Source organism: Melospiza melodia, chromosome 16, assembly GCF_035770615.1.
Source record: "Melospiza melodia melodia isolate bMelMel2 chromosome 16, bMelMel2.pri, whole genome shotgun sequence".
NCBI classification, from domain to species: domain Eukaryota; kingdom Metazoa; phylum Chordata; class Aves; order Passeriformes; family Passerellidae; genus Melospiza; species Melospiza melodia.
In genome coordinates this window covers 1,844,233-1,871,932 of record NC_086209.1, presented here as the reverse complement: position 1 = coordinate 1,871,932, position 27,700 = coordinate 1,844,233, and the positions used below count along the sequence as shown (strand labels likewise).

The following is a 27,700-nucleotide window of genomic DNA, read 5'->3' as shown; positions in this document are numbered from 1 at the left end:
GTGTGATGCTTGGGAATGTTTGCAGAAGGAGAGGAGCCCTGGGGAATTGTTCATGATCCTGATGGGGAGAGCAGGGATGAGCAGTGGGCAGATCCCTGGCTGAGACGAGCTGGGGGAGGAGGCTGTGCCAAGCCCAAAGCCATGAGATCAGCAGCCTGCATTCCTCCTGGGCATGTGGCTTCCCAGGAATACTGCAGGGACAGGCCCACCAGCAGGGAACAACAACCTCCTCTGAGATTCTCCCAAAGAGGGCTGGGCCTTCTTATTTCTGACAGGCAGAGTCATTCCAGAACCCAGGAGAGAGTTTTGGCAAGGGAGGACTGGGGGTGGTTAAAGCTGGAAGGTGTCCCTGCCATGGAACGGTTTGGAACTGGAGGAGATTTAAGGTCCCATCCAACCCAAGCCATTCTGGGATTCAATGTGGGAATTTCTCCTCCATAAACAAAAGCTCATCCTGCAGCTTCCATGGAAAATCTAGGAGTGCAAACAGAACAGAACCATTTCTGACAAGCACAGCCAGGTGCTGAGTTAACCTGGGTGCCTCTCATCCCACCTGACACAAATCCCAAGGGATCCTCGGGGTTCTGTGGGCTCCGGAAGGTCTGGCCCAGCTGGGCACTTTTGCAAGGTCTCCCCCACAGCTTTCCTCCCAGATCTGGAAAAACACCTCTGGCATGGCTGGATTGGATTTTCCCTGTCCTTGATGCTGCAGTTCATGGATGGGGAGGAATCCCGGCTCTGGTGCCAGGCCAGAGCCTCCCCACCCTCCGGCTGTGCCACCACGGCTGTGGCTCTGTGCCTGTGCTCTCCTCTCCCCTTGCCTGCCAGGTGTTTGTACCACAGCTGATATTTTGCTTATCCCCTTTTCCATGTCTTCCAGGGCCTTGTTGGCTGTGAGCAGGGGCAGAAGGGGAAGGTGCTGCTGAGACCATGATGTCCCTGGGTGTCACTAAAGGTAATTCCTTCCTCTGCTGGTTTTCCTCTGTTTCCCCTGCCCAGCTGGAGCTGCTGGAATGTCCCTGCAGGGGCAGGACACCAGGGAGGTGTTCCAGTGAGGTGTGAGACTGTCATCCAGCGGGATGCTCATCCCGAGCTCTGCATGGCCACGTCTCCATCTTCCACCCGCCAGGGAGGGGAGGGCTCCGTGCTGGGCTGGATCCCGCCTGCCCCGGGGTGCTGTGAGCGCTTCCCTCCCTGTCCCGCTCTCCAGGAGGGCCCATCCCGCCCACGGACGAGGATCGCCGCAGGATCATCCGGCAGATGAAGGTGCGCACCACCCTGCGGGGCGACAAGAGCTGGATCCAGCACCACAACTCCGACTCGGACGAGGAGAAGAGCAGCCCCCGGTAGGAGCATTTCCTTCTCCTTCCCTTTCCCCATCAGGACTCCCTGGGTTGGGTCATTGATTCAAGCCCCATTGATCCCACCCTGTGCCCAAGGGCATTGTCTGGAGCTCTGGGCTCCCCAGGCTGCACAGGATGTGCTGGGACAAGTTTTGGGGTGGTTTTGGGGTGGTTTTGGGGTGCCCCTGGTGCCAGGCCCTGACACTGCCTGTGGGAACCCAGAACATCCTCAGAGACCCTGGCACAGAGCCCAGAACACCTGTGTGAATTTGATTATGACCCGTGGAGCAAATTACCAACCTTGTATGAAGATCAGCAAGCCACAACAGTTTAGGTAGGATAATAGTGAAGTTATCACGGGGTGCAAAAGTAGATTTGGGAGTTTTTGGTATGGCAAGATGTAGGCATCTGGGTGTGCCCAGCCTTTCTCCTTCTTCTTCTTGGCCTCCATCTTCTGCTGTGATGGTGGCACTCACAGATTGGTTTAGAGTAGAAGCTCACTGTCTAACACAGGTGATGGGTATTGGAAAGTAATTGTAAACATTGTACACGTGGTTTTTAGTATAAAGCCATAACACTGCCCTGGGGCAGGCAGAGTGCCTGGAACTGTCCTGCTGGATGGACCTCGGCAGGACAGGAGAAAATTTATAGATAAGATACAATAAACAACCTTGAGACCAAGAAATGAAGATCTCTGAATCATTCTTCAAGTGCCAGGCTGGGAAAAGAGACTTTTAACAATCTCGGGGTCGCAGTGACCCAGAAAGACCCCGAGAACTGACAGATGAGTTGCTGCTCCTCTTTATTTCTGATAAATGCAAGGTGGCCAGAAGCTCGGACAAGTGTCTTCTGCTGGAGCTGGGATTCAGCAGCACAGACAGGTTGGGAGGCTCAGGAGAGCTCTGAAGTTTTGTGAAGCCAGATTGTGCTCTGGAGTGACAAACTCAGGGCAGGCCTGCAGGGAGTTTAGGATGGGAGAGGCAGGAGATCAGACAGTTCCCTGGCTGTCACACAGTGCCCTGTGCCAGGGAACACCAGTCTGCTCCAGCTCCTCTTTACCTGGGAGCAAACCCAATTCCAAACCCCCCTTCCCTTCCCTTCCCTTCCCTTCCCTTCCCTTCCCTTCCCTTCCCTTCCCTTCCCTTCCCTTCCCTTCCCTTCCCTTCCCTTCCCTTCCCTTCCCTTCCCTTCCCTTCCCTTCCCTTCCCTTCCCTTCCCTTCCCTTCCCTTCCCTTCCCTTCCCTTCCCTTCCCTTCCCTTCCCTTCCCTTCCCTTCCCTTCCCTTCCCTTCCCTTCCCTTCCCTTCCCTTCCCTTCCCTTCCCTTCCCTTCCCTTCCCTTCCCTTCCCTTCCCTTCCCTTCCCTTCCCTTCCCTTCCCTTCCCTTCCCCTCTCTCCAGACCCATGCTCAGCAGTCAGTTAACCACATCCTTGTGTTTGCTGTTCCCTCAGGTCTGGCCAGGCTGCTGGGACACCCCCAGCCCCCAAACCCACTGCTCCCCAGCAGGACAGGTAATTCCAGGGGCCCATTCCCATCCATTCCCTGCTCTGCTGCCTGCAGGGCTCGGTGCCAGCCCTCACCTCACTGTGTGCCCCCCCTCACCTGCTGCTGCCAGCACAGCCCTGGGCACAGGGATGGCACACCTTGGAGAGGGCAGGGAGTGGCTCCCCAGAGGTGCAGCAGGATGCAGGGGTGACTTTAATTCAGGGGAACGGAGCCTTTGAGCCGTGGATGGCACAAGGCTGGGCTGGGACATCAATGGCTGCGCTGGTGCAGCCCCCCAGTGCTCCAGGCAGGAGCTCCTCAGGGCAGGGGGAGCCCTGGCTGGGGCTGAGGTGGGTTCAGAGCATGAGGGGTCTCCAGGAACTCAGGAGCTTGGAGGAATATCCTGAAATACCAAACTCTTGGGAAGGGCCTGGCCCTGTGTGAGAGCTCTGCCCTCTCCCCTGAGCACTTCCCTGCTTCCCTTTCCCTGTGGCTGCTCTCCCCACTCCTGGTGCTCTCCAGAGGAGCCACGCTGTGCTCCCTCCTGGGAATGCACCTCGGAGGAGCTGGGGTGCAGCTGTGATAAAATAATCAGGATCTGCATCACAGTTGATTCCCCCTCCTGTGCCACCAGCCTGGGCCAGAGAACACTGCCAGCAAGGCTAATATTAATTGGTTCACTCTAAAATTAATTTTTCCTATAAAAAAAATCCTTAAGAGAGCTTGTTCTGGTGATTATTCATGTCAAATATCCCTCCAGAGTCAGTCCAGTTGTGGGATCCCTCCAGGCCTGTTTGGCTGAGTTTTGGTTTGACACCCACGTGGACTTTCCCCTTCAATCCTGGTGCTGCTGCTGTTGTTTTCCCTGTGTTTTTTACTCCCTGATGTCTGTTCTTTGCACAGGTCCTCTGCCCCCAAGCCCCAGTCTGGATACCTCATCAGGTGGGTATGGAGTGGGAGAGATCTGGGCTGCAGCGGGAGGAGAACTGGATCAGGAGCAGAAAATGTTCCACCAGCTGGGAACATCCCAGTGCTCAGGGCCAAGAGCCAGCCCTGTTGTTTCACTGCTGCTTTGAACTTGGCTCCAAACATTTCCCATTTCATGTGAGATGTCCCTTCCCTCCCCAGGGGGGTGTTCACCAGGACCATCGACAAAAGCTCCTCCACGCCGGATCCTTCAGCTGCCAGCCCAGCACAGAAAAAGTACGAGGGTGTCCCCTGTGCCCTCCCCTCCATTCAGCAGCATTCCCTGCAAACAGAGTGGGGTATCTGGGGCTCTGCTGTTGTCCCCCTCCCTGGGGAGCTCCCCTGGGGAGGGATGGGAAGGTCACATTGCCAGTGTGCTTTGTGTCCCCCCAGCACTGCCCTGAAGGGACAGAGCCGCTCTCCCTCTGGATACAGGATGACCACAGAGGACTACAAGAAACTGTGAGTGGGCAAAGGGAGCAGCTCCTCCTGTCCCTGCTCAGTGGGAGCCCCAGGAATGCCCCTGGAGCATCCAGAGCTTCCACTGGAAACTCCAGTGGTTCCCAGGGTGCCTCTTTGTGGGCCAGGAGCTGCTGCTTGAACTGACACCAGGCAGGAACGGAGGGTGCAGCCCGGGAACTCGGTTTGGAGCTTTCCTGAAGCCTGGAGAAAGGCAGGGCAGCACTCTGGGCATTTCCTGTGTCCCAGAGTGTCCCTGGTTTTTGTGTCCCAGAGTGTGGCTGTCATCCAGAATGGGGTTGGGGCCTCTGGGCTAAGGACAAAAGTCCTTCATGGACCTGTGCACCCCTATGGAAAATACAGGTGTCTGCCAGGGCCTGACCGAATGCCTTGGATTCACTTCTGTTTGGCTCTGGTGCCTGTGCCCAGCTCCAGCAGCAATTCCTGACCCTGGCTCTCCCTTCCCTCCCTCCCAGAGCTCCGTACAACGTCCGGCAGAAATCCGTGGATGGGGAGGAGGAGGATGTGCCTTTCTCTCCGGATGAGCATAAAAAGAGGTGAGCCCTGGAGGTGCCCCCGTGTTCCTGCAGGGACAGGGACAAGCTCTGTTCCATCCTGGAGGGTTGGTGGACCCAGGCACGGCTCAGGGCCGGGTGCAATCCAAGGATAATCCCAGCTCTCCCTGCTCCGAGCCCCGCTCTGCCCACGGGCAACCGCGCTCCCCACAAAACGTAATTAAATCCTGACGTGATGCAGCCTGACAGCACAGCCCAGTTACCCAGGCAGCTGGGAGGGCTCTGGCATCCCTGGGCTGCCTGCTGGCCGTGGGGGAGATGGAGAGGCACAAACAGGCAGGAGGGAGGAGCCCAGCTCCCCACACTGCGGGTGTGCCAGAGCTGGGATCACTCCAGGACTGGCACCGAGGGCAGCTCCAGGATGGGCTGTCCTTCCTACCAGGAACAGGAGCAGAGAATCTCAGAGAATCATCCTGGGATGGTTTGGGTGGAAGAGACCTCAAAGCCCATCCAGTGCCACCCCTGGCATGGGCAGGGACACCTCCCACTGTCCCAGGCTGCTCCAAGCCTTGTACAGCCTGGGCTTGGACACTGCCAGGGATGGGGTACAGGACATGGATAGAACCAGGTCTGCTCTCTCTGGCTTCAGCCTTGTTGCTCTTGATGGAGTTTCTGATGCCCCTTTTCCCCAGCCACAAGTCTTGTACAAAGGAAAACCTAATCATTGTCCCCTGAGGTCCAACCACTAAAAGACCTGGAGAGGAACTTTGGATAAGGGATGGAGGGACAGGACACAGGGAGTTTCTGACTTCCCACTGCCAGAGGGCAGGGATGGATGGGATATTGGGATGGAATTGTTTCCTGGCAGGGTGGGCAGGCCCTGGCACAGGGTGCCCAGAGCAGCTGTGGCTGCCCCTGGATCCCTGGCAGTGATCCCTTCTCCCTTGGGACACGTGGTAGTACCCAGGTCACTGCAGACACTCCATGGAGTGTCAGCCACAGAACCCATGTCCATTTGTCTGCCCATGGAATCCAATATTGCAACAGTCCAGGTCTGCAATGGACGGTCCAGCCCTGGCACAGCTGCCCAGGGCAGTGGTGGAGTCCCCATCCCTGGAAGTGTTCAAAAAACCTGTGGCTGTGGCACTTGAGGACGTGAGTTGTGGTGACCATGGTGGTGGTGCTGGCCCATGGTTGGACTGGATGAATTTGCAGGACGATTGGATGATTCTTTCCAACCTGAACCATTCCACGATTCCATGAAATCTGCTCCCCAGAGCTCAGGGTTAGCCCAGCCTGCAGAGGTTGTTCCCTGCCCCTCCAAGGCTCCAGGCAGGGAGCAGCAGGGTGAGCAGGCTGTGAGCCCTGCCCTGCTCTGTCCCCCTGCAGGACCGAGGCTGCCAACAGCGTCCTGCGGCGCTCGGCCGGCCGCGAGCGCGCCTACGTCCTGTCCGCTGCCAAGAAGAGCAACGGGTGAGCGCAGGGCTGGGAGGGGAGCAGGAGCCAGGGAAGGGCTGCTGGAGCTGAGGGAGCCTCTCCAACACAGCAGCCAAGCACAGGACACAAGGGCTCCAAGGGCTGGAGCTCATTCCCTACAAGGGAAGAGCTGGGAATGCTCACCTGGAGAAGGGAAGGGTCCAGGTGCTCTTCCAGGGCCTGAAGGGGCTCCAGGAGAGCTGGGGAGGGACTGGGGACAAGGATGGAGGGACAGGACACAGGGAATGGCTCCCACTGCCAGAGGGCAGGGATGGATGGGATACTGGAAATTGGGAATTGTTCCCTGGCAGGGTGGGCAGGCCCTGGCACAGGGGCCCAGAGCAGCTGTGGCTGCCCCTGGATCCCTGGCAGTGCCCAAGGCCAGGCTGGACACTGGGACACCCTGGGACAGTGGGAGGTGTCCCTGCCATGGCAGGGGGTGTGGCTGAATGGCCTTTGAGGTCCCTTCCAGCCCAAACCTTTCCATGATTCCATGGTATCTGTAGGATTCTGCAGAACTGGGAAATCCTCCAAGTATTCCTTATTGAGTGGGATGAAACTTCCAGAAAAGAAAATCCAGGGGAGTCCCTAATTCCCATTTTCAGGCTCAGTCCTTCAGCTGCTCTCTGCAGTTTTGTTGTATTATTTCATTGGTGTCACACCCCTGGTTGGGGCCAGCTCTGCCCAGAGGGGTGACAGGACCTTGCACACCTGGGGCAGGGCTTGGGGGGCTCTGCCCCTGCCCAGGGAGTGTCATTCCCTCCAATCCTTTAACTGCTCCTTAACCCTTCCTCCACAGCAGCCCAGCCCAGGAATTCCCACCCCTGTTTGCCAAGAGGTAGGTGCTGCACCTCGGGGAGCGCTGCTGGGGCTGGGTGCTTGTACCAGGCTGGGACAGCAGATCCCAGCAGTTTCACAGCAGAGGAAGAACAATCCCTCGACAAAGGATGCTGAGGGTTGAATCTCACTGCTCTTTTGGGATAAACAGTGTTGGAAGAACTGGGAATGCAATCCTGGTGGTGCTTTGGGTTATGGACAGCCTGAAATGGGGAGACTCAGGCACAGCCTCCCTGCTCCAGGCAGCCAGGACAATGCTCCTCAGCATCTCCCTCCTGGAGCTGTCTGTGGGACAGCAAACGTGCCCAGGGCTCCCTCTGGTATCACTGCCACTGTTGGTAATGTGGGGATGGGACTGGTTTTGTGCTAAGAACAACTTACTGCTCAGATAAACATCATTCTCAAAGGCTGGGAGACTTTAAAAAAGTCAGTCATAGCTCAAGAGTAGTCACAAGTTCCTTGTTACAAGACAATATAGAACTTTCTAATCTGATGAACAGATGTTACAGGGGTTAGTTTGCTTTTCTAACTTATCATTTTTATTTAATTTTGCTGCACTGCAGATAATTTTGCCTAATGGGCTTCTGTCTCACATATGCTTCTATTATAACATCTAAACTCTATACAATTACACCCCTACACTATAAACCCTTCACCATCTTACCAATGCAGTTTCTCACTTACTTAAGGCATATTCTTACTTACAACTATAAAAACATAAGTTTATAGCTGTTCTGTGTATTGTGTTTTTACATCAATCCAAGCTTCTCCCAAGGCTAAAGGTCAAACCCTTCAGTGTCTCTGGAAGTTTCTGTTTTTCCAATTCCCACACTCTGGAATCCAAGAACTCAGCTGATGCTGTGTGGAAAATCCCCCTGGCCTGGCTGCATCCTGCCCCTTGGGATGCTCAGCAGGAGCACAAGGGAGCAGCAGCAATAACCTGCTCAGGAAACAGGGGAAAACAGGGATAAATTGCCTGGAAGGCTACAGAAAAGAGGGAATGATGTGCTATTTGTCTCTTTCTCCCTGTGGAAAGAATTGAGATAGAAGAGGAGGAAGGACAGCAGAGGAGGAGTCCGAGCGTGCCGGGTTCGTCCAGGGTTGCTCCGGAGAGCAGCAGGTACTCATTGCTCAGGGTGGCATCTCTCATTCCAGCCTTTGCCAGCTCTGGGGATAACTGCATTTATCAGCTGGCCAAACACAACCAGACATGGGGAGTTTGCAGAGGAAACCTCCCAGGAAACACTGGGGATAGAAACAGCTCCAGCTGGGATAAATGGGGAAAATCAGTTTCTAAACCCGAGCAGAATGGCAGATGTGATGGACATTCCCAGGGAGCAGCACAGGAGCTGTGGGCATAAAGCAGCATTTGAGCATGGGAGAAGCTCCTAAAATTCATCTGGATTAATGTTTTGTTGATTTATCATTTTGTTCTCTTTTTTTCTTTTTTTTTTTTTGTCAGTGCTAATGGGCTAAGAAAAACCAGCCCTGGGTCTTCCTGGGATGAGCCAAAGGCAGCAGCAGCCTCTCCCTCCAGGTAGGAGCTCCAGCACGGCCAGGATGGGTGGGATTGAAGGTCAGAGACCTCTGTGGGCACCACTCTGGGAAAGGGGAGGATCCAAATCCATCTTCCCGTGGGAACCTTTCCTGGATGCACACAGCTCTTGATAAAGGTTTTATGGCTGAAACCCATGGCAGGATCTGACAGTATCCTGATGGAAGGGCTCAAAACCCAAAAGGAAAAAACCCAAATGTGGAATCCTGGGCTGGTTTGGGTTGGAAGGACTTTAAAGCCCATCCAGTTCCACCCCTATGGGAAGGGACACCTTCCACTGTCCCAGGTTGCTCCAAGCCCCATCCAGCTGAACCCTTTCCTGCCAAACAGGTGTAAGGGAATCATTTTTAGCTGTTTTCCAAGGTTTTTGACTGAATCCATGCCTGGTGTATAAAAAAGGTGGAATAGTTCTCACTGCAAACAGCACTTTGTCTGCTGCCCTTGTCCTGGTGCTTTTACTGTAGAAAGTGGAAATTCCTGGCAAAATCTGTGCTTTTAATTTAAAATTGCTCTGAGAAGATGACTTTGCCAGTGAATGGATTGAGAATAGTGATGATTCATTCCCATTTTCTTCATTGCCATAAGGAACACTCCAGTGCAGGGTGGATTTGCTGCAGCTGGAGCTGGTTTGATCAGGAATGACAGTTTTGTCCTTTGTCCTCTCCTGCAGCCCCAAACCAGGCAGCAGGAGCCAAGCATCCCCATCCCTGAGGGACACTGTGGGGACAATCTCCACTTCTGCTGAAATCAGGTGGGTCTGGAGGCCCTGCAGGATCCCAAGGGCAGGGTGGGGATTCCCTGGAGACACAAAATCCTCCAGGACATGTCCACCTGTCCATCCATCCCACCTGTCCATCCATCCATGTCCACCTGTCCATCCATGTCCACCATGGCCACCTGTCCATCCATCCCACGTGTCCATCTGTCCATTCATCCATGTCCACCTGTCCATCCATGTCCATGTCCATCTGTCCATCCATGTCCACCTATCCATCCATGTCCACCTGTCCATCCATCCCACGTCTATTCATCCATGTCCACCTGTCCATCCATGTCCATGTCCATCTGTCCATCCATGTCCACCTATCCATCCATGTCCACCTGTCCATCCATCCCACGTGTCCATCTGTTCATCCATCCATGTCCATCCATCTACAACACACCCAACACACTTGTCCGTCCGTCCATCCATCCATCCATCCATCCATCCATCCATCCATCCATCCATCCATCCATCCATGTCCACCTGTCCATCCTCCATGTCCATCCATCTCAAACACACCTCTCCATCCATCAATGTTCATCTTTCCCTATCCATCCATCAATGTCCATCTTTCCATCCCACCTGTCCATCCATCCATGTCCACCTGTCCATCTTCCATGTCCATCCATCCATGTGCACCTGTCCCTCCATCCGTGTCCATGTGCCCTTCCCACCTGTCCAGCTGTCCATCCCTCCATGTCCATATGTCCATGGAGCTGCACAGACCAGCAAACACCACACAGGGAGTTCCAGGGAAGGGGCAGAAGCACCTGGGAGGAAACATCCCCAGATGGAAGCCAGGGCCTGCCACAGTGTGAATGCTGGGAATTGGGATCCAGACCTGCAGCCCCTTCTCCAGCTCCTCCTCCCCCTGCCTCACGCTCCTGCTGTTTTCCCTGCAGGAATGGTGAGGACAGGCAGGCCCTGAGTGGGAAATTCTCCTTGGAAACGGCGTCCCAGGCTGGGGATGGGTAAGGACTGGGCGGGGGCTGCTCTGTGCTGCTGAGCCTGGGTTTGCTGGGGAGCAGCAGCTCCTGCTCCTGGTGTCCCCCAGCCCCAGAGCAGCATCTGCTGGCAAAGCCGAGCCTGGCAGAGATCCCCGCCCTTCCCTCTCTGCTCTGGGATTCTCCCCTCCCTGCATTTCCCTTTATTTTGCTGCTCCCTTTGCCTCCAGCTGCCATTCCCTGGAATTGTCCCTCCTCCCAGGGCTGTGCTGGTCCTTGCTGCCTGCTGCTCTTGGGCCATGGTTCCATGATCCATGATCTGCAGTCAGACCCACTGATGCAGAGATTTAACCCCAGGAATGCATCCCTGCCCATCCTGATGGAGAGATTTAACCCCACTTCATTCCCCAACCAAATATGAGCAGATTTCTCTAGGATGACACATTACAAATGCTGACAAGTCCCATTTTCACTGGAATTTTCCTTTTTTTTTTTTTCCAGTGACAAAGCTCAGAAGGAAAAGCCTGAGAGGTTCCCGTGGGATGAAGGGGCCCCCAAAGCCACCAGGGCTGCCACGAATGGAAGGTAGAGTCACTGTGGGATCCCTGACTTGGGCACTGCACAATCCATAAGCTGCTGTTCTGGAGCTCCCTGGAACCCTGGAATGGATCTTTACTGGTGGAAAAACAGATTCCACATGGGCTTTGTAGAACTGCTCTCTCCTCTAGGAAATCAGGGGAAAGCCACTGCAGAACATTCCTCAAGCTGTGTCTCTCTTTTCCAGTTTTGCTGAGCACACAGAAGCCAAGAATGGGTTTTACCCACCAGAGTAAGTGGAAAATTCCCTTTTTCTCCTTCATTTTAGAGCTGGGGGGTTGTTTCTCCTGCCCTGGGCCTGCCCTGTGGATGAGCTCTGGGAGCAGCCCCCAGAGGAGGGTGGGCCTGACCCAGCAGCTCAGAAGCCCTGGGCTCTTCCAGCTGCTTTCCTCACACGAGGATGAGTGTGTTGGATGTGGGGCTCAGCCCTTCAGGAAATTCCCAGAGCTAAGCAGGAGGGAGGGAAAGATGCTCCACTAGAGCCAGGAAAACCTGGTGGTGGATGCTTCTACTTCTTGGTGTTCTCCTCTTGCTGAGGTTCCTGCCGGACCAACCCTCCCTCTTCTCCCTCAGGTCCAGCTCTGGTTCCTGGCACTCTCCTGGGGATGCTCCGGAGCTGCTCCGTCCCTCTGAGCCCTCCCAGGGGGACACCAGGTGTGACACAGGGCCTGGGAATGGCACCCTCTGCCTCCAGGGGCACCTGGGCTGGGAAGGAGCAACTTGTCCAAGTTAGAACCCAAACTGGGCAACAAAGCAACTGGGAAAGGAAAATCCTGTGTGGGCAAACGGTGGGAGGAGCATCTTCCTGTTCACTGTGACACAACCTCTTCCCAGAGAAGCAGCCTGGGAATTCAGGGGGAATTTCCTCTGGAAAAGGTGGTCAGGGCTTGGCAGGGGCTGCCCAGGGAGGTCTGGAGCCCCCACCCCTGGAGGTGTCCAGGGAAGGACTGGAGGTGGCACTCAGTGCTCTGGGCTGGGGCACAGGTTGGACTCAATGATCCCAGAGGGGTTTTCCACCCCTGAGATGCTGGGAGCAGATCCAGCAGCTTTAGCACTGCCTTTAGTGCCTCCATCCCACAGGATTTTAGAGCCTTTGCTCCCCTGACATTGCCAGGGGTGCTTGGTCAGGGAGGAGTTGCTGCTGTTGGCAGCACTGATCTCCCTGGAGCTGCTTCCCTCCCTTGTCCATTATTTTAGGATTCATTTCCCTGTACTGGCCCCACAAAGGCATTGAGGTGAGCAGGTTTCAGTGCCAGGTTGGGGCTTGGAGCACCCTGGGATAGTGGAAGGTGTCCCTGCCCATGGCAGCGGGTGGGACTGGATGAGCTTTAAGGTCCTTCCAAGCCAAACCTTTCCATGATTCCTGGGTTCTGTGAAATTAATTCATCCCCCTGAGCTGAGGAGAGGAGGATCCCACGGCCTGGAGCTGCTGCTGGTGATGAAGGAATGTCCTCCCCAAAGTGACTCCTGTTGTACTTTGTCCAGGTGCTTCATCCTGGGACAGGAAATTCCTGTACAGAGATGTGTAGGAATTTAATCCCAGTAACCACCTCAGTTCCACCACCAGCCTCTCCTCCTCTTGGATAGGATTGAAAATGGGTTTTTCTAAGGGCAAATCAGTTCTCTGAGACAATTCTTTCCTGTTTCCTGGGCTGATACAAAGTGCAGTGTTGCAGTTCCATACAAATCCTCTGGAAATTTTGGAAGCTCTAAATCCCCTGGTTTTTTGCCAGGTCATCCTTGCAGCCTGATGTCTCTTTTCATCCCACTGAGAGAACCCCTGTGCACATTGAGAACACAGAATATTCCTTTAAAAGGTAAGAGTAGGGTGAGTTTAGTGGGTGTAGGAACAATCCTGAGCATTAAGGGAAACCTGAATGGGCAGGCACAGAAAGAGTTCCTTCTCCTGATTTTTTCCCAAGGATGGAAACAACTAAGGTTTAAATAAACCAAGAGCTTTGTGTTGTATCCCCCTCCATCTCCTTTGAGCACTCCAGATTTTTCCTCCTCCTGTGCTCTCAGTGGGGGTCAGTCACTCCCTTTCAGTTCCCTGACAATGCAGGATGCTGCAGCAGCAGCTGGAGCACAGGGACACGGGCTGCCCTAGAGAAAACCCCAGTGCAGGCTGGCACAGAGCTGGCTGGGTGAGCAGAGCAGTGCCAGGAGCCAGGTGCCAGTCTTTAGGGATGTGATGGGGGCTGCTCTGGTTTCCAGCTCTGTCCTGGGCTATGAGGAGAGGAGCAGCTCCACGAATCCTGAGGGTCCATCCCACCACCAGCCCTACTGGGATGAGACAAGGTGAGGACTGGGGGGACTGGGGTGTCTGGGGTTGGTGATCTGAGGTGTTTGGGGTTGGTGATCGGGGATGTCTGGGGATGGTGATCTGGGATGTTTAGGGATGGTGATTTGGGATGTTTGGGGTTGGTGATTTGGGATGTTTGGGGTTGGTGATCACAGATGTTTGGGGTTGGTGATCTGGGGTATTTGGGTTTGTTGATCCAGGATGTCTAGTCTCGGTGATCTGGGATGTTTGGGGTTGGTGATTTGGGATGTCTGGGGTTGGTGATCTGAGGTGTTTGTGGTTGGTGATCTGGGATGTTTGGGGTTGGTGACCCAGGATGTCTGGGGCTGGTGATCTGGCGTGTCTGGGGTTGGTGATTTGGGATGTTTGGGGTTGGTGATCTGGGGTATTTGGGTTTGTTGATCCAGGAGGTCTAGCCTCGGTGATCTGGGGTGTTTGGGGCTGGTGATCTGGGATGTTTAGGGATGGTGATCTGGGATGTCTGGGGTGTTTGGGGTTGGTGATTTGGGATGTCTGGGGTTGGTGATTCGGGATGTCTGGGGTTGTTGATCCAGGATGTCTAGCCTTGGTGATCTGGGATGTTTGTGGTTGGTGATCTGGGATGTCTGGGGTGTTTGGGTTTGGTGATCTGGGGTGTTTGGGGTTGTTGATCCAGGATGTCTAGCCTTGGTGATCTGGGATGTTTGGGGTTGGTGATCTGGGGTGTTTGGGGCTGGTGATCTGGGATGTCTGGGGTGTTTGGGGTTGGTGATCTGGGATGTCTGGGTTGGTGATTTGGGATGTCTGGGGTTGTTGATCCAGGATGTCTAGCCTCAGTGATCTGGGATGTTTGGGGTTGGTGATCTGGGATGTCTGGGGTGTTTGGGGTTGGTGATCTGGGGTGTTTGGGGTTGGTGATCTGGGATATCTGGGGTGTTTGGGGTTGATGATCTGGGGTGTCTGGGGTTGTTGATCCAGGATGTCTAGCCTCGGTGATCTGGGGTGTCTGGGGTTGGTGATCTGGGGTATCTAGCCGTGGTGATATGGAATGTTTGGAACAGCTCTGGCCAAACTGGCTCCTGCTCCTCTCCAGGGAATGGGTTTCTGCCCATCCCAGCATGGGTTTTCCCAACCCTGGATGTCTGGTTTAGGTTTCTGGACTCAGTCAGCCTCACTGAGAGGGGCCAAGGAGCTCCTGGCCATGAGAGCCCCCCAGAGCCCCCCAGGCTGAAGGATCCCACTGAGCCCAGCAGGGCTGGGTAAGGAATGGGATATTCCCCCTGCCTTCTGTGGGATGAGGGGTCATTCCTTGGGCATCTCCCCCCTGCTGATAAATACCCTCCCAGGTTCTCCTTTTCATAGAGCAATGGAATTGTTAAGGTTGGAAAAGACCTCTCAGATCAAGTCCAAGCATCAGCCAGCACCATCACCACGTTCAGCACTAACCCATGGCCTCCAGGACACACCCACACATTTCCTGAACGTTTCCAGGAAATGACAACCCTTTCCATGAAGAAATGGAAATTACAACCCTTTCCATGAAGAAATGGAAATGACAACCCTTTCCATCAAGAAATTTTCCCCAATATCCAACCTAAACCTTCTCTAGTGCAACTTGGGGCCTGCTGGTGCCTGATTCTAGTGCTGCTTCTACTGGATGAACCTTTTACCATGGTTTTATAGGAAAACCTGGGAGAAAACATCCTCCTTAGCTGGAGCCATCAAACCCTGTCCAGCTGGACTGCCAGGAGTGCCTTCCTAGACTTTAAATTTGGGAGCAGAGGGTGTTTAGGGAGAGACAATAAGCAATAAAATTTGGCATTGAGCTCCATAGTAATGCTGGGTCTGGCTTTGAACTTCCCCAGTCAGGGCTGGGTGTCCACATGGGAGGAATTTATGGACTGATTTCCTTTCTTTTGTCCATATTTTCCACCTAAACTGGAAGAACTGAGGCTCTTGGTTAAACTGGGCTCCCTCCCAGGTGTGTCAGTGAGAACACCTGGAGTCAGAGGGTGAGCAGAGTGTTCTTCTCCCCAGGTCTGAGCTGCGCTCCCAGGACACTGCTGGGAGCAGGGACAGGCACCTGGCACTGTCATCCTGTGTGCAGAGTGAGGAGAGCACTGCAAGAAGGCAAGAGTGATAGTGGGACTGCCTGTCCTGGTGGGAGGAATTTGCTGCAGGGGGCTCTGGAGGTGGCACTAAAGGTGCTGTGGTTGAGGTCCTTCCTTTCAGCCCTGCTTCTTAAGAGGTCTGGATTTTCCATCTGTTTGTTTTTTTTTTTTTTCACATCACTTTGGGTTATTTGAGGGCTTGGGTTAGTGCTGGGTGGTTGCGTTTGATGATCTTAGAGGGCTTTTCCAACCTAAACAATTCTGTGATTCCATGATTCTGTCTGGCACATTTCCATACAGGGATATTGCAGTTTTTATTTTTCCCTTGAGGCAGGAGATTCTCCAGGGGCTGCATCTCCATCCCACAGGAATTCTGTGCTCAGGGTGCTTCCATAGCCCATAAAGGTCTCATGTCTTGGCAGGTCCAGCTCTGTTCCTGGAGGAAGCAGCATCCCAGCTGCAGAGATTCCACATGCAAACGAGTCTGAGCCCTGCAGGGACAGGTACAGAGCCAGGGCCCCAGGACATCCCTCACACACCTCCAGCTCTCCTTCCTGGCCTGCCCAAGGCATCCAAATGCTCATTTCCTGGCCTGGGCAATTCAAGAACCAATGCAGGCTCTGTGCCACCTTTCCCTGTGGAAGGAGCACAGCCCTGCAGGGACCTCCCACAGGAATTATTGCAGTTCAGCATCAGAAGGACCTGCAGCTGCTGCAGAGAGCCCAGAGGAGGCCACAGAGCCCCTCTGGAGAGCTGGGGGTGCTCACCTGGACAGGAGCAGCTCCAGGGAGAGCCCAGAGCCCTGCCCGGGCCTGAGGGGGCTCCAGGAGAGCTGCGGAGGGACTGGGGACAAGGATGGAGGGACAGGACACAGGGAATGGCTCCCACTGCCAGAGGGCAGGGATGGATGGGATATTGGGAACTGGGAATTGTTCCCTGGCAGGGTGGGCAGGCCCTGGCACAGGGTGCCCACCCTGGATCCCTGGCAGTGCCCAAGGCCAGGCTGGACACTGGGACACCCTGGGACAGTGGGAGGTGTCCCTGCCATGGCAGGGGTGGCACTGGGTGGGATTTAATGTCCCTTTTAACCCAAACCATTCTGGAATCCCCTGATCCTGTGGTTCTGTTAACACCATGGTGCCCCATTTCTCCCTGTTCCCTTAGGAAGTGGCAGGATCCACCCTCAGCACACCCTGAACACCCGTGGGAGCTGCTCAGGGCAAAGACACCCCTTGGCTTTATGGTCAAACTGGTTTTCATTCTCCAGCAGGTCAGAATTCAGCCCTCAGGAGGGTGTTGGCAGTGCCCACGAGCCCCAGCCCCCCGTGCCCCTGTTCCAGGAGCGCCAGCCCTTTGGGGGCTCTGTGCCCAGCCACAGGATCCCAGGCTATGTGGACAGCCAGGTGTTCAGCGCCAGGAGGTGAGGAGTTGGGCATGAGGGGGTTTGGGGATGAAGGGTTTAGGATGCAGACACTGGGAAAGCTGCTGGCGTGGGACACTTGCCACTGTCCCAGGCTGCTCCAAGCCCCATCCAGCCTGGCCTTGGGCACTTCCAGGGATGGGGCAGCCACAGCTTCTCCAGACAATCCATTTGGGAATGCTTTGGCTTTGCTCAGGTGTTGGGATTGGAGCCTGCTGTCCCTGTGGAGCACAGACCTGGCACAGGGGCAGAGCATGGGGGAGTGCATGATGGAACCATGGAGTCCTCGTGGCTGGGAAAGGCCTCTGTGATCATCAGCTGTGTCCCATGGGCTGGAAATGCATCATGGAACCGTGGAGTTCTCGTGGCTGGGAAAGGCCTCTGTGATCATCAGCTGTGTCCCATGGTCACCACCAAGCCACAGCCTCAAGTGCCACATGCACACATTTTCTGGCACTTTCAGGGATGGGGATTGCACACTGTGCCAGAACCTGGAAGTGACTGTGGGGATCCAGAGATTCCCACTGTGCCAGCACCTGGCAGTGAGTGTGAGCCCAGTGTGGGGAGCCAGAGATTCCCACTGTGCCAGAAGCAGGCAGTGACTGAGCCCAGTGTGGGGAGCCAGAGATTCCCACTGTGCCAGAAGCAGGCAGTGACTGAGCCCAGTGTGGGCACCCAGAGATTCCCACTGTGCCAGCACCTGGCAGTGACTGAGCTCAGTGTGGGGAGCCAGAGACTCCCACTGCCGCGTGCTCAGGGCTTTGTGTCCCCCAGCAGGCCCAGCCCAGATCCCAAAGGGAATGTTTATGGGAGCAGCAGCCCCAGGAGCAGCTGGTATGACAGTGCCAGGGGGCTCGGGGACTTCAGCCCCCCTGCAGGACGGTGAGTGCGGGGCTGGGATCCCTTCCCCAGCCAGGGACCTCCCCCTGCCGCTCCCCTCAGTGTCCCTTTGTCCTCAGTGTCCCTGTGTCCCGATCCATTTGCTCATTCCCTGGCTGTCAGCAGGTGTGGGGTGTGCCCTGGGAGGGGCCAGTGCCCAGCAGGGAGATTCCAGCCCAGATCCCACCCTGTGTGAGGATCCCTCAGGTGCCCAAACTGAGCTTGAGACTGTTGCACTTCCTCTCCCCAGCCATGACTCCTTTCCCAGAGATCCCACCATGTCCATGTCCCAGAGAAGCCACAGGGTGCCGTTCTACATGGACAGCTTAAACTCTAACAGCTCCAGGTAAATGGGGAGTCACGAGGGCTCCGAGGGAAATTCCCCAGGAATTGATGAGATAGGAGCCAGCAGGCACAGCCAAGAGCTGAGAGAGGGAGGATTGGTTTCCAGGGAGTGGATGTATGATCAGACCAGCTCTTAAACCATTCCTAGCTAAAGCTGCCTAGCAGAGTGTCTGGGATACATCCAGAAAAATCCCTGGAGATTTTTCACTGTGTGGGAGGCCAGAAGAGAGGGACAGGAGAATGGGGAGCTGGTTCCTGGCCAGGAGCTGGCCTTTGCTACAGGAAAACAGAGATCACAGCAAAGAGAGAGGGCCACTGTCCCCAGAATGTCAATGATTAAATGCCAGAACTGCTCCCATACGAGGCTGTTGGAAGGGGCAGGGGGTATCCAGTATGGAATTCCATCATCCTGGGCCCCTCCTGGCAGTCCCTCCTGGCAGTGCCAGCCCACCCATGTGCTGCCAGGTGCTCCATGCAGCCCCCAGTGCAAGGCTGGGGGATCTGCAACAAGGAGGGGTTGTGGGGGTGAAGGGGAGGCACAAGATCCTTGGATTGGCTCAGCCTCATTCCAGTCTCTTTGCTGAGGGGATGGGCAGAGCTGTTTTCCACAGTTTTGTTGCATTCTTCCTTCAAATTACTGAGCTGGGGACAGTTCCATTGGTCTTGGGAATGTTCCCATCTCCTGCAGTCCCTCCTGTGTCCTGTCCCCCCCTGGCTGCTCCCAGTCAGGCTCCACTCACTCAGCCCATCCTCACTGGAGGATCTCATGGCATCCTCTGCCTCATGGCCCCACAAGTGAGACATCCCCAAATCTCTTCTCCAGGACAGGATCTCTGTCCTGTGGCAGATGTAGAAGGAGAAAGGGGTTGGTTTGGTCCATGACAAGGTCTGGCCAAGGGCTGTGCTGTCCATCTGCCCTCCCAGCAGTGGCAGCCACTCTCCTGGTGGCCAGTTTGGATCCTGCCATGGCTCACAGACTTTTCCCTCTCTCCACAGGCTCCTGTCCAGCTCCAGTGAGAGGCTCTGCAGCTCCCACCACAGCTCTGGGTACCAGCCTGACTCCAGCTCTGCCGGGTAAAGAACCGAGGGGGGCACAATCCCCTCACTGCAGGCTGGGGCCATCCTGCCTGGGAGGAATTGCAGCGTTGGCACCGGGCTGGTGCCACCCACTGTGCCCAGCAGGGTCAGGGCAGTGATTGTCCCCCTGCTGGGCACTGCTGGGGTCCCACATGGAATCCAGGGGACAAGGCAGACCCTGAGGGGCTGGAGCATATCCAGGAGCTGGGGAAGGGGCTGGAGCCCCAGGAGGGCCTGAGGGAGCTGGGAAGGGGCTCAGCCTGGAGCAAAGGAGGCTCAGGGGGCCCTTGTGGCTCTGCACAGCTCCTGACAGGAGGGGACAGCCGGGGGGGTCAGGCTCTGTTCCCAGGGAACAAGGACAGGAGCAGAGGAAACGGCCCCAGGTGGGCCAGGGGAAGTTGAGGTTGGTGGTGGAAGTGTCCAGAAAATGTGGGGATGTGACACTTGGGAACATGGTTTGGTGGTGACCATGATGTTTTTTATTTGATGACCTTAAAGGTCTTTCTCAACATTAATGGTTCCATGATTCCATGACATAGAAAGAGCCCATGCACAGTTTAAGGGAAAAAAAGAGATTTCTTTCCTTAGCCATGACAGGTCTTAGTGTAAGAAGGGAGGATTAATCCCAGCTTTTAGGCAGCACTGGAAATGCACCATGGAAAAAGGCTGATTAATTCCTGTCAGGGCTGCAGGCGGAGGGTGGGGGGCACAGGGCTCCCCTCGGCCTGCACAGAGCTGCATCAGGGTGGGATGGGAAAAAGGCAGGAACATACAAGGGAGATAAAACATCCCCAACGAGCAGCAGCAGTTTACACTGGCTGGAAACACTGGGGATATTGCAGAGGCAGAGCAGCCCCGGGGAGCAGCGCTGTGCCACAGGGCTCGGCGGTGCCCGGGAGCTCTGCCGTGCCCATTGTGCCCATTGTGTGCCTAATCCTGACGGGAGCTGCGAGAGACATCCCTCAAACCCATAACTGGATGAAAGGGTTACATTATCCATCCCATTCTTCCCAATTAACTCGATTTGTTTTGGTGGGGTAATTAGAGGAGTCGGTATTTAGCAAAAATGCTCGATATGCAGGATTTGTCGCAGAACAACAGCGTCCCGCTCGCTGCGAGCCTCCCCGCACGCGTTCCGTGGCCGGGGCCGCAGCCGAGCCCCAGCCGCGCTTTTCTCATGCAAACGCTTCCCGTGTTCCCAGGAGAGGGATCCTCTTCGTCAAGGAGTACCTGAACACCGGCGGCTTTGCGGCCTCGCCGCGCCACGGCAGGTAGGGAGCGCTGGGGACAGCTGGGGACGGTCACTGCCCGGTGTCACTGCCCGGTGTCACTGCCCGGTGTGACTGCCGGGTGTGACTGCCCGGTGTGACTGCCAGGTGTGACTGCCAGGTGTCACTGCCATGTGTCACTGCCCAGTGTCACTGCCAGGTGTCACTGCCAGGTGTGACTGCCAGGTGTGACTGCCAGGTGTCACTGCCCGGTGTCACTGCCCGGTGTCACTGCCCGGTGTGACTGCCCGGTGTCACTGCCAGGTGTGACTGCCCGGTGTCACTGCCATGTGTCACTGCCAGGTGTCACTGCCGGGTGTCACTGCCCGGTGTCACTGCCCGGTGTGACTGCCCGGTGTCACTGCCCGGTGTGACTGCCCGGTGTCACTGCCCGGTGTCACTGCCCGGTGTGACTGCCGGGTGTGACTGCCCGGTGTCACTGCCCGGTGTCACTGCCAGGTGTGACTGCCGGGTGTCACTGCCAGGTGTCACTGCCCAGTGTCACTGCCCGGTGTCACTGCCGGGTGTCACTGCCGGGTGTCACTGCCAGGTGTCACTGCCCGGTGTCACTGCCCGGTGTCACTGCCAGGTGTGACTGCCGGGTGTCACTGCCCGGTGTCACTGCCCGGTGTCACTGCCCGGTGTCACTGCCCGGTGTGACTGCCATGTGTCACTGCCCGGTGTCACTGCCGGGTGTGACTGCCGGGTGTCAATGCCATGTGTCACTGCCCGGTGTGACTGCCCGGTGTCACTGCCCGGTGTCACTGCCCGGTGTCACTGCCAGGTGTGACTGCCCGGTGTCACTGCCGGGTGTCACTGCCAGGTGTGACTGCCGGGTGTCACTGCCCGGTGTCACTGCCCGGTGTCACTGCCCAGTGTCACTGCCGGGTGTCACTGCCAGGTGTCACTGCCCGGTGTCACTGCCCGGTGTCACTGCCAGGTGTCACTGCCAGGTGTCACTGCCCGGTGTCACTGCCGGGTGTCACTGCCGGGTGTCACTGCCCGATGTCACTGCCCGGTGTGACTGCCGGGTGTGACTGCCATGTGTCACTGCCCGGTGTCACTGCCAGGTGTGACTGCCGGGTGTGACTGCCATGTGTCACTGCCGGGTGTCACTGCCCGGTGTCACTGCCCGGTGTCACTGCCAGGTGTGACTGCCCGGTGTCACTGCCCGGTGTCACTGCCCGGTGTCACTGCCAGGTGTGACTGCCAGGTGTCACTGCCAGGTGTCACTGCCCGGTGTGACTGCCCGGTGTCACTGCCCGGTGTCACTGCCACGTGTGACTGCCAGGTGTCACTGCCAGGTGTCACTGCCAGGTGTCACTGCCGGGTGTCACTGCCAGGTGTGACTGCCGGGTGTGACTGCCGGGTGTCACACCCAGGTGTCACTGCCAGGTGTCACTGCCATGTGTCACTGCCAGGTGTGACTGCCCAGTGTCACTGCCAGGTGTGACTGCCATGTGTCACTGCCATGTGTCACACCCAGGTGTCACTGCCAGGTGTCACAGCTGTGTGTCACACCCAGGTGTCACTGCCATGTGTCACACCCAGGTGTCACTGCCAGGTGTCACTGCCAGGTGTCACTGCCCGGTGTCACTGCCATGTGTCACACCCAGGTGTCACTGCCATGTGTCACTGCCATGTGTCACACCCAGGTGTCACAGCCCGGTGTCACAGCCGTGTGTCACACCCAGGTGTCACTGCCATGTGTCACACCCAGGTGTCACAGCCCGGTGTCACAGCCGTGTGTCACACCCAGGTGTCACAGCCAGGTGTCACTGCCAGGTGTCACTGCCAGGTGTCACAGCCCGGTGTCACAGCCGTGTGTCACACCCAGGTGTCACTGCCATGTGTCACACCCAGGTGTCACTGCCAGGTGTCACTGCCAGGTGTCACACCCAGGTGTCACACCCAGGTGTCACAGCCCGGTGTCACAGCCAGGTGTCACAGCCAGGTGTCACAGCCAGGTGTCACACCCAGGTGTCACTGCCAGGTGTCACACCCAGGTGTCACACCCAGGTGTCACAGCCAGGTGTCACACCGTTGTGCAGAGCACTGACTTTGCCGCCCCGCACATCCCACCGCAGGGAGCAGCTGGAGCTGACCAGCCCGGGGCTTGCTCCGAGGGGAGGTTCTGCTCTGGGGCTCCTGCCCTCTCCTCCCGCTGTGCTGGTGACAGCAGGACCCATGTCCACTGCTCCCAGGGGACAGGCCAGCTCCTCCTGGGGTGGCTTGGTCTCTGAGGTGGGTGAAAACACCACACTGCAGCTTTGGCACTGGGAGGCTTCACCGTGCACCTGTAAACAATGACTGGAAGGCATGAGGAGAATGTGGAAGCTGAGGGCTCTCACTAGTAAAATGAGTTTTAAAAAGTTAAATTGCGCCATTTTCAAGCTTAAGTCTTCAGTACTTTGAGCTCTGCTCAAGTGAAGCTGCTCCAGACTGGCCCCAGGTGACAAGAGCAGGGTTTGGCCCCGTGCACATCCCTCACAGGGATGTGGCACCAGTTCACACCAGTTTGAGGCTCCCTGCAGGCATTTTCCTCCCTCGGCGCTCTGCTGGCCTCCCTGGGGGAGCTGATGACACTCCCCACACCTCTCCAGCCTGTCCCAGAGCTCAGCAAAGCTGCTGGCAGCAGCCACAGACAAGCCAAAGATCCAGGAAACTCAGGCAGGGAGGGAAGGGAACACTCAGCTGGGTGAGGGAGGGGTGAAACCAGGGATGTGCTCTGTGCCTTTTCCTGCACAATAGTGCAGGGTTTGGAGTTTTAGCAGTGGAAAGCTGCTATTTGTAGGGGCCAGATGCAAACATGAGGGCCTTTGTGAGGCCAGGGGAGTTTTGTCCTCTCTGGGAAGTCACTTGGAGGACCTTCTCCTCAGGGAACAGGCAGCCAGAATATTCCAAGTCATTGGATTATGATTCTGTCCAAAATTCTCTTCCCACATATCACTGCCAAGGCTGATCTTTCCCTCCTTCCTTCCCCAGTGGCAGCCTTGTGGATCTGAGTGACCTGGAGAGAAGCAGCTACAGCCACCACAGTTACCTGTCCAGTGCTCCCCTGCACAGGTAGGACAGGGTGGGGCTGCCCTGGGCAGGTTCATCAAATTCTCAATCAGAAATGATTGCAAGGGTTGCTTCTTGAGGCCACTGGGGTGTGTTTGTGGAACAGCAGCACAGTAAATGGAAATACAGTGACATGGACACCAAGGCCACCAAGGTGACAGAGGGATGGAGCACCTCTCCTGTGAGGAAAGGCTGAGAGAATTGGGGTTGTGCAGCCTGGAGCTGAGAGGCTTTGTGGTAACCTAATTGTGGCCTTCCAGTGCCTGAAGGGAGCCTGCAAGAAAAATGGAAAGGGATTATTTCCAGGGGCCTGGAGGGACAGGACTGTTGCTGGGCTTGCAAGGGTTCCTCAGGGGTGAAGAGATAGACGAGAATCTTGACTCCATGATCAGAAGGCTGGATTTATTATTTCAAGATATATATTACACTAAGACTACACTAAAAGGAATAGAGAGAAAAGTTCAGAAGCTTGCTATGCTAAGAATAGAAAAAGAATAATCAACAAAGGAGCTCTCTCTGATTCTGTCCCAGAGAGCTTGGCCCCTGATTGGCCCTTAATTGTAAGCATGCAACATGGGCCAATCACAGGTGCACCTGTTGCATTCCACAGCAGCAGATAACCATTGTTTGCATTCTCTTTCCGGGGCTTCAGCCTTCCAGAAGAGGGAAAAATCCTAAAGAAAGGATTTCTCACAAAAGATGTCTGTGACACAGGACAAAAGGGAATGCCTTCTCACTGATTAAAGGAAGGGTTAGATGGGATATTGGGAAGAAATTCTCCTTTGAGAGGGTGGGGAGGCCCTAGCCCAGGGTTCTCAGAGCAGCTGTGGTTGCCCCTGGGTCCCTGGCAGTGCCCAAGGCCAGGTTGGACACTGGGGCTTGGAGCAGCCTGGGACAGTGGAAGGTGTCCCTGCCCGTGGCAGGGGGTGGAACTGGATGAGCTTTAAGGTTCCTTCCAACCCAAACCATCCCATGATTCCACAGCTGTAGGATTCTGAGATCTGTTCTGCTCCACTGCTGTGGGGCACCCCTGGGGCAGCACAGTTCCCGTTCTGTCACTCCTGTGGGAGCAGGCTGCTCATGGACAGCAGTGCTGATGGCTGGGATGAACCCCTGGCACCAATGCTGGCACAGAGCATCCCAGAGGCATGCCCTGCCCTGTTCTTGCCAGGTCCAGCGAGCCCCTGTGCAGCTACTGCAGCCGGGAGATCCGAGACTGCCCCAAGATCATCATCGAGCACCTGAACATCCACTGCCACGAGTACTGCTTCAGGGTAAGGCCAGAGCCTGCCTGCCTGCTGGCAATGGCAGGGCTGGCAGCAGGGATCTTCCTGCACATTCCATCCCCAGCCTTTCAGAGCGATACCCATGGGGCGTGCCAAATCCTCACCTCACGCTGGGACAAAACCAGTCAGGCAGTCACAGGTGTCCCTGAGAGGTTTTCAGGTCCTTGAATAAATGTTAGAACAAGGAGAATTCTTTATGATTGGCAGCATCCTCAGAACACCCTCATGTCCTTGTCCCGCTGTCCTTGGGGCAGACTTGCTGCTTTGTGCTCTTTGTGCTCCAGTGGAGGTGGCTGAATCCTCAAATCCTGCAGGGTTTCCAAGGAAAGTGTGTGGGGACGTGGGGAGGGTGGGAGGAGGAGGGATGGGGAGTGTGGGAGGAAGAGGCCTGCAGGGACATTTGGCTGTTGTAGGAAAGTGCAGCCTCAAAGGTTGCATTCTCACCTTTTAATAAATTATGCAGAGCCTCTGCCCCCTCCCTTCTGCCGTTCCTGCGTGGGGTTTTGCCCATTGTCCAACCTCCTTGTTTTCCCTTTGGCAGTGTGGAATTTGCCACAAAGCGATGGGAGATCTCCTGGATAAAATATTCATCCACCGGGACATTGTGCACTGTGACAAGTGCTACGAGAAGCTCTTCTAGGTGCGTTTCCAGGGCCCCTTTCCAGAGAGCACGCCCCTAGGTGAGAGCTCAGGGTTCACTGGGGAAGGGCATTTAACCCTCGCATTGCCAGGGTGGCCAGGCAGGGATGCTCCTGGGCTGTTCAGTGGGAAGCAGTGACCTCGCTGCAGCATTAGCTGGGAACTCACTCGCGCTGTCCCGGGGGTGTTGGTTGGAGCCAGAATGTCGGTGACAAACGGGCTGTGGTGGCTTCCCGGGGCTGACAGGCAGAGGCTGGCTTGAGTGATGACAGAAATGCCCTCAGAGGTGGAGCGTCCCCACGGAAGGCAGCTAAAGGTTCCTCGCTGTGTCCCGGGCTGACCCCGCGCCGGGACTGCGGGCGGCTCGGAGCTGTGACACTCCCCTGACAGGGACACAGCTCCTCCTTTAGTAAAGATCCTTTGCGGGGAAAACCTTCGGGTAGAGTTGTACATTCCAACACATCGACAGGAGCGGGTTGGACACCGTTTGCTTTTGTCAGATTATCTGGAAGCGACCAGAGCTGCTGTGTGGGGCTGGGGGATCTCGTGCGCTCCCGGTGCCTCCCGGCACAGAGCAGGAGGAGGAGGGGGGAACGGGGCTCCTGCCTCGCTGCTCCCCGCCCCTGCTAACGGGGTGTGACTGCTGAGGTGCCCGCATTCCCGGCGGGATCAGCCCGTGCCCAGCCGCTCTTTGTGTGCTTGCAGGGCCCTGGAGCTGGGAATGCAGCCCGAGCCCGGCGGCACGCCCGGGAACAGCGCAGCTCTGACCGGCTGAGATTGCACAGCTCCCGCTTCCCTCGAGTTCTCCTCCCTCTCGCTGCCCCGTGGCCGTGGATGAGTTCAGCACCTGCTGGTTGATGCTGTCGCCTGCTCCAGACAGGAGTGATGGGAACGAGATAAGGCAGCCTCCTCCTCAGAGATAACGTTTTCCAGAGGTGCTGAGCCCCTCTCGGCCCGGCTTTAGCTGCATGAAGATCCCGAGTGCTCCCGGAATCAGCTCCTCAGGTCTATCCCAGCTCATTGCCACGATCTCTCCTGATGATATTTGTATTTCTTTCCCCTGTGCAGCCAGGCTGTGCGAGCTGGCACACAGACACTGGGAGCCTTAAACACTAAATGAGGATTCTTGGGAGGGTTTGAATTCAGTTCCTTAGCAAAAGCCTATTTCTGCATCCTTCACCCCCAAATTCAGCCTAGAAATAGCTTCTGCCTGATTTCCATTTGCTTTCTCCAGGATTCCAATAGCACTTGCAAACTCTATTCTAATGGTGTGTCAGCTTTAATTCCCCTTCCTGCCTCTTCCCCGAGGATGCAGCAGCAGCACTTGTGGCTGCTGCCTGCTTGGGGAGATAACAGTGTCCTTCCCTGGGCTCTGAGGGCAGGTGTCCTGTGCCACAGCAGGGCCACCTCAGCTCCCTCTCCTGACAAAGAGCTCTGCTCAGCTGAAATCCCACCTTCCCCCTCACCAGGGCTTTGCCCAGACCTCTCATGGCTGTAGGTTATTCACAGCCCAAATGGTCACTAACAACATTGAACTTCCAGCAGATGCTGCACTCAGTAAAATCAGAATTGTGTCTGTTTAGCCCTTAACTCAGAGCTGAGAGGTTGGGAATGCTGAATACTGAAACCTGCAGCTCAAGTGTCCTAAAAGTGTCCAGACTTATTGTTTCCTCAAGACTTACTGTTTCCTCATGGGAAGCATCAGGAATCGTGGAACTGTAGAACCCCAGAATGCTTTGGGCTGGAAGGAGTTGAAGTTCATCCATTTAAAGTTCATGCCCAGGGACACCTCCCACCATCCCAGGCTGCCCCAAGCTCTGTCCAGCCTGGCCTTGGACACTTCCAGGGGTCCAGGGGCAGCCACAGCTGCTCTGGGCAACCAGGGCTTCCCTATCCCCACAGCCAAGAATTGCTGAAAACCAAACTTCTCCTAAAATCCTGTGATTACCTGGGGAAAAGGAACCATGATCCCCCATGTGAATTTTTGTTTGTTTGAGAGCAGCTGAGGGAGATGGGAAAGGGGCTCAGCCTGAAGAAAAGGAGGCTAAGAAGGGACCTTCTGGCTCTGCACAACTCCTTGACAGGAGGGGTTTTCCCCCCTAAAGACATGTATCACCTAAAGGGAACCTGCAGCTACTATAAAAATGTTATGCTTTATAATTTGTATTGGTCTGAGCTTTGAAGAATTGCTGACCCCATGAATAAAAAACAAATGAATTATTCAAAGAGGTGAATCTTCCTGGTATTTGTGGAGAAGGGTCACCTGCACACAGATTTTTCCTACATGATGGATGAGGTGCATTTTCTTTAACAAAAAGATCTTACTTCTCTTGGGATTCTGCTGCTTGTGGGGACAAATCTTGACCAGATTATTTCACATGAAATCAAATAA

At 55.8% G+C, this 27,700-nt stretch overlaps 1 protein-coding gene across 1 annotated transcript; it reads left to right on the top strand.

The window, feature by feature from the left end:
* The first annotated feature begins 894 nt into the window (after positions 1-894).
* Positions 895-27,534, top strand: ZNF185 (zinc finger protein 185 with LIM domain). Its single transcript, XM_063170274.1, has 29 exons — positions 895-955; positions 1,211-1,346; positions 2,794-2,853; positions 3,731-3,769; positions 3,956-4,030; positions 4,187-4,255; positions 4,729-4,809; positions 6,157-6,240; positions 7,043-7,081; positions 8,117-8,200; positions 8,543-8,617; positions 9,306-9,386; positions 10,301-10,369; positions 10,844-10,927; positions 11,127-11,171; positions 11,513-11,593; positions 12,673-12,756; positions 13,154-13,237; positions 14,372-14,479; positions 15,754-15,834; positions 16,599-16,751; positions 17,526-17,633; positions 17,881-17,976; positions 18,972-19,049; positions 20,255-20,323; positions 23,306-23,386; positions 24,555-24,657; positions 25,211-25,309; positions 26,014-27,534. Exons 1-28 carry the CDS (start codon positions 931-933, stop codon positions 25,307-25,309), a joined length of 2,271 nt encoding a protein of 756 aa, XP_063026344.1. The 5' UTR covers positions 895-930; the 3' UTR covers positions 26,014-27,534.
* The last annotated feature ends 166 nt before the right edge of the window (positions 27,535-27,700 follow it).

Coding starts and splice junctions, on each gene's coding strand:
- ZNF185 (XM_063170274.1), top strand. CDS start 931: ATGATGTCCCTGGGTGTCACTAAAG. Junction 4,031..4,186: donor GCCAGCCCAGCACAGAAAAA/GTACGAGGGTGT, acceptor GTGTCCCCCCAG/CACTGCCCTGAAGGGACAGA. Junction 24,658..25,210: donor GCCACGAGTACTGCTTCAGG/GTAAGGCCAGAG, acceptor TCCCTTTGGCAG/TGTGGAATTTGCCACAAAGC.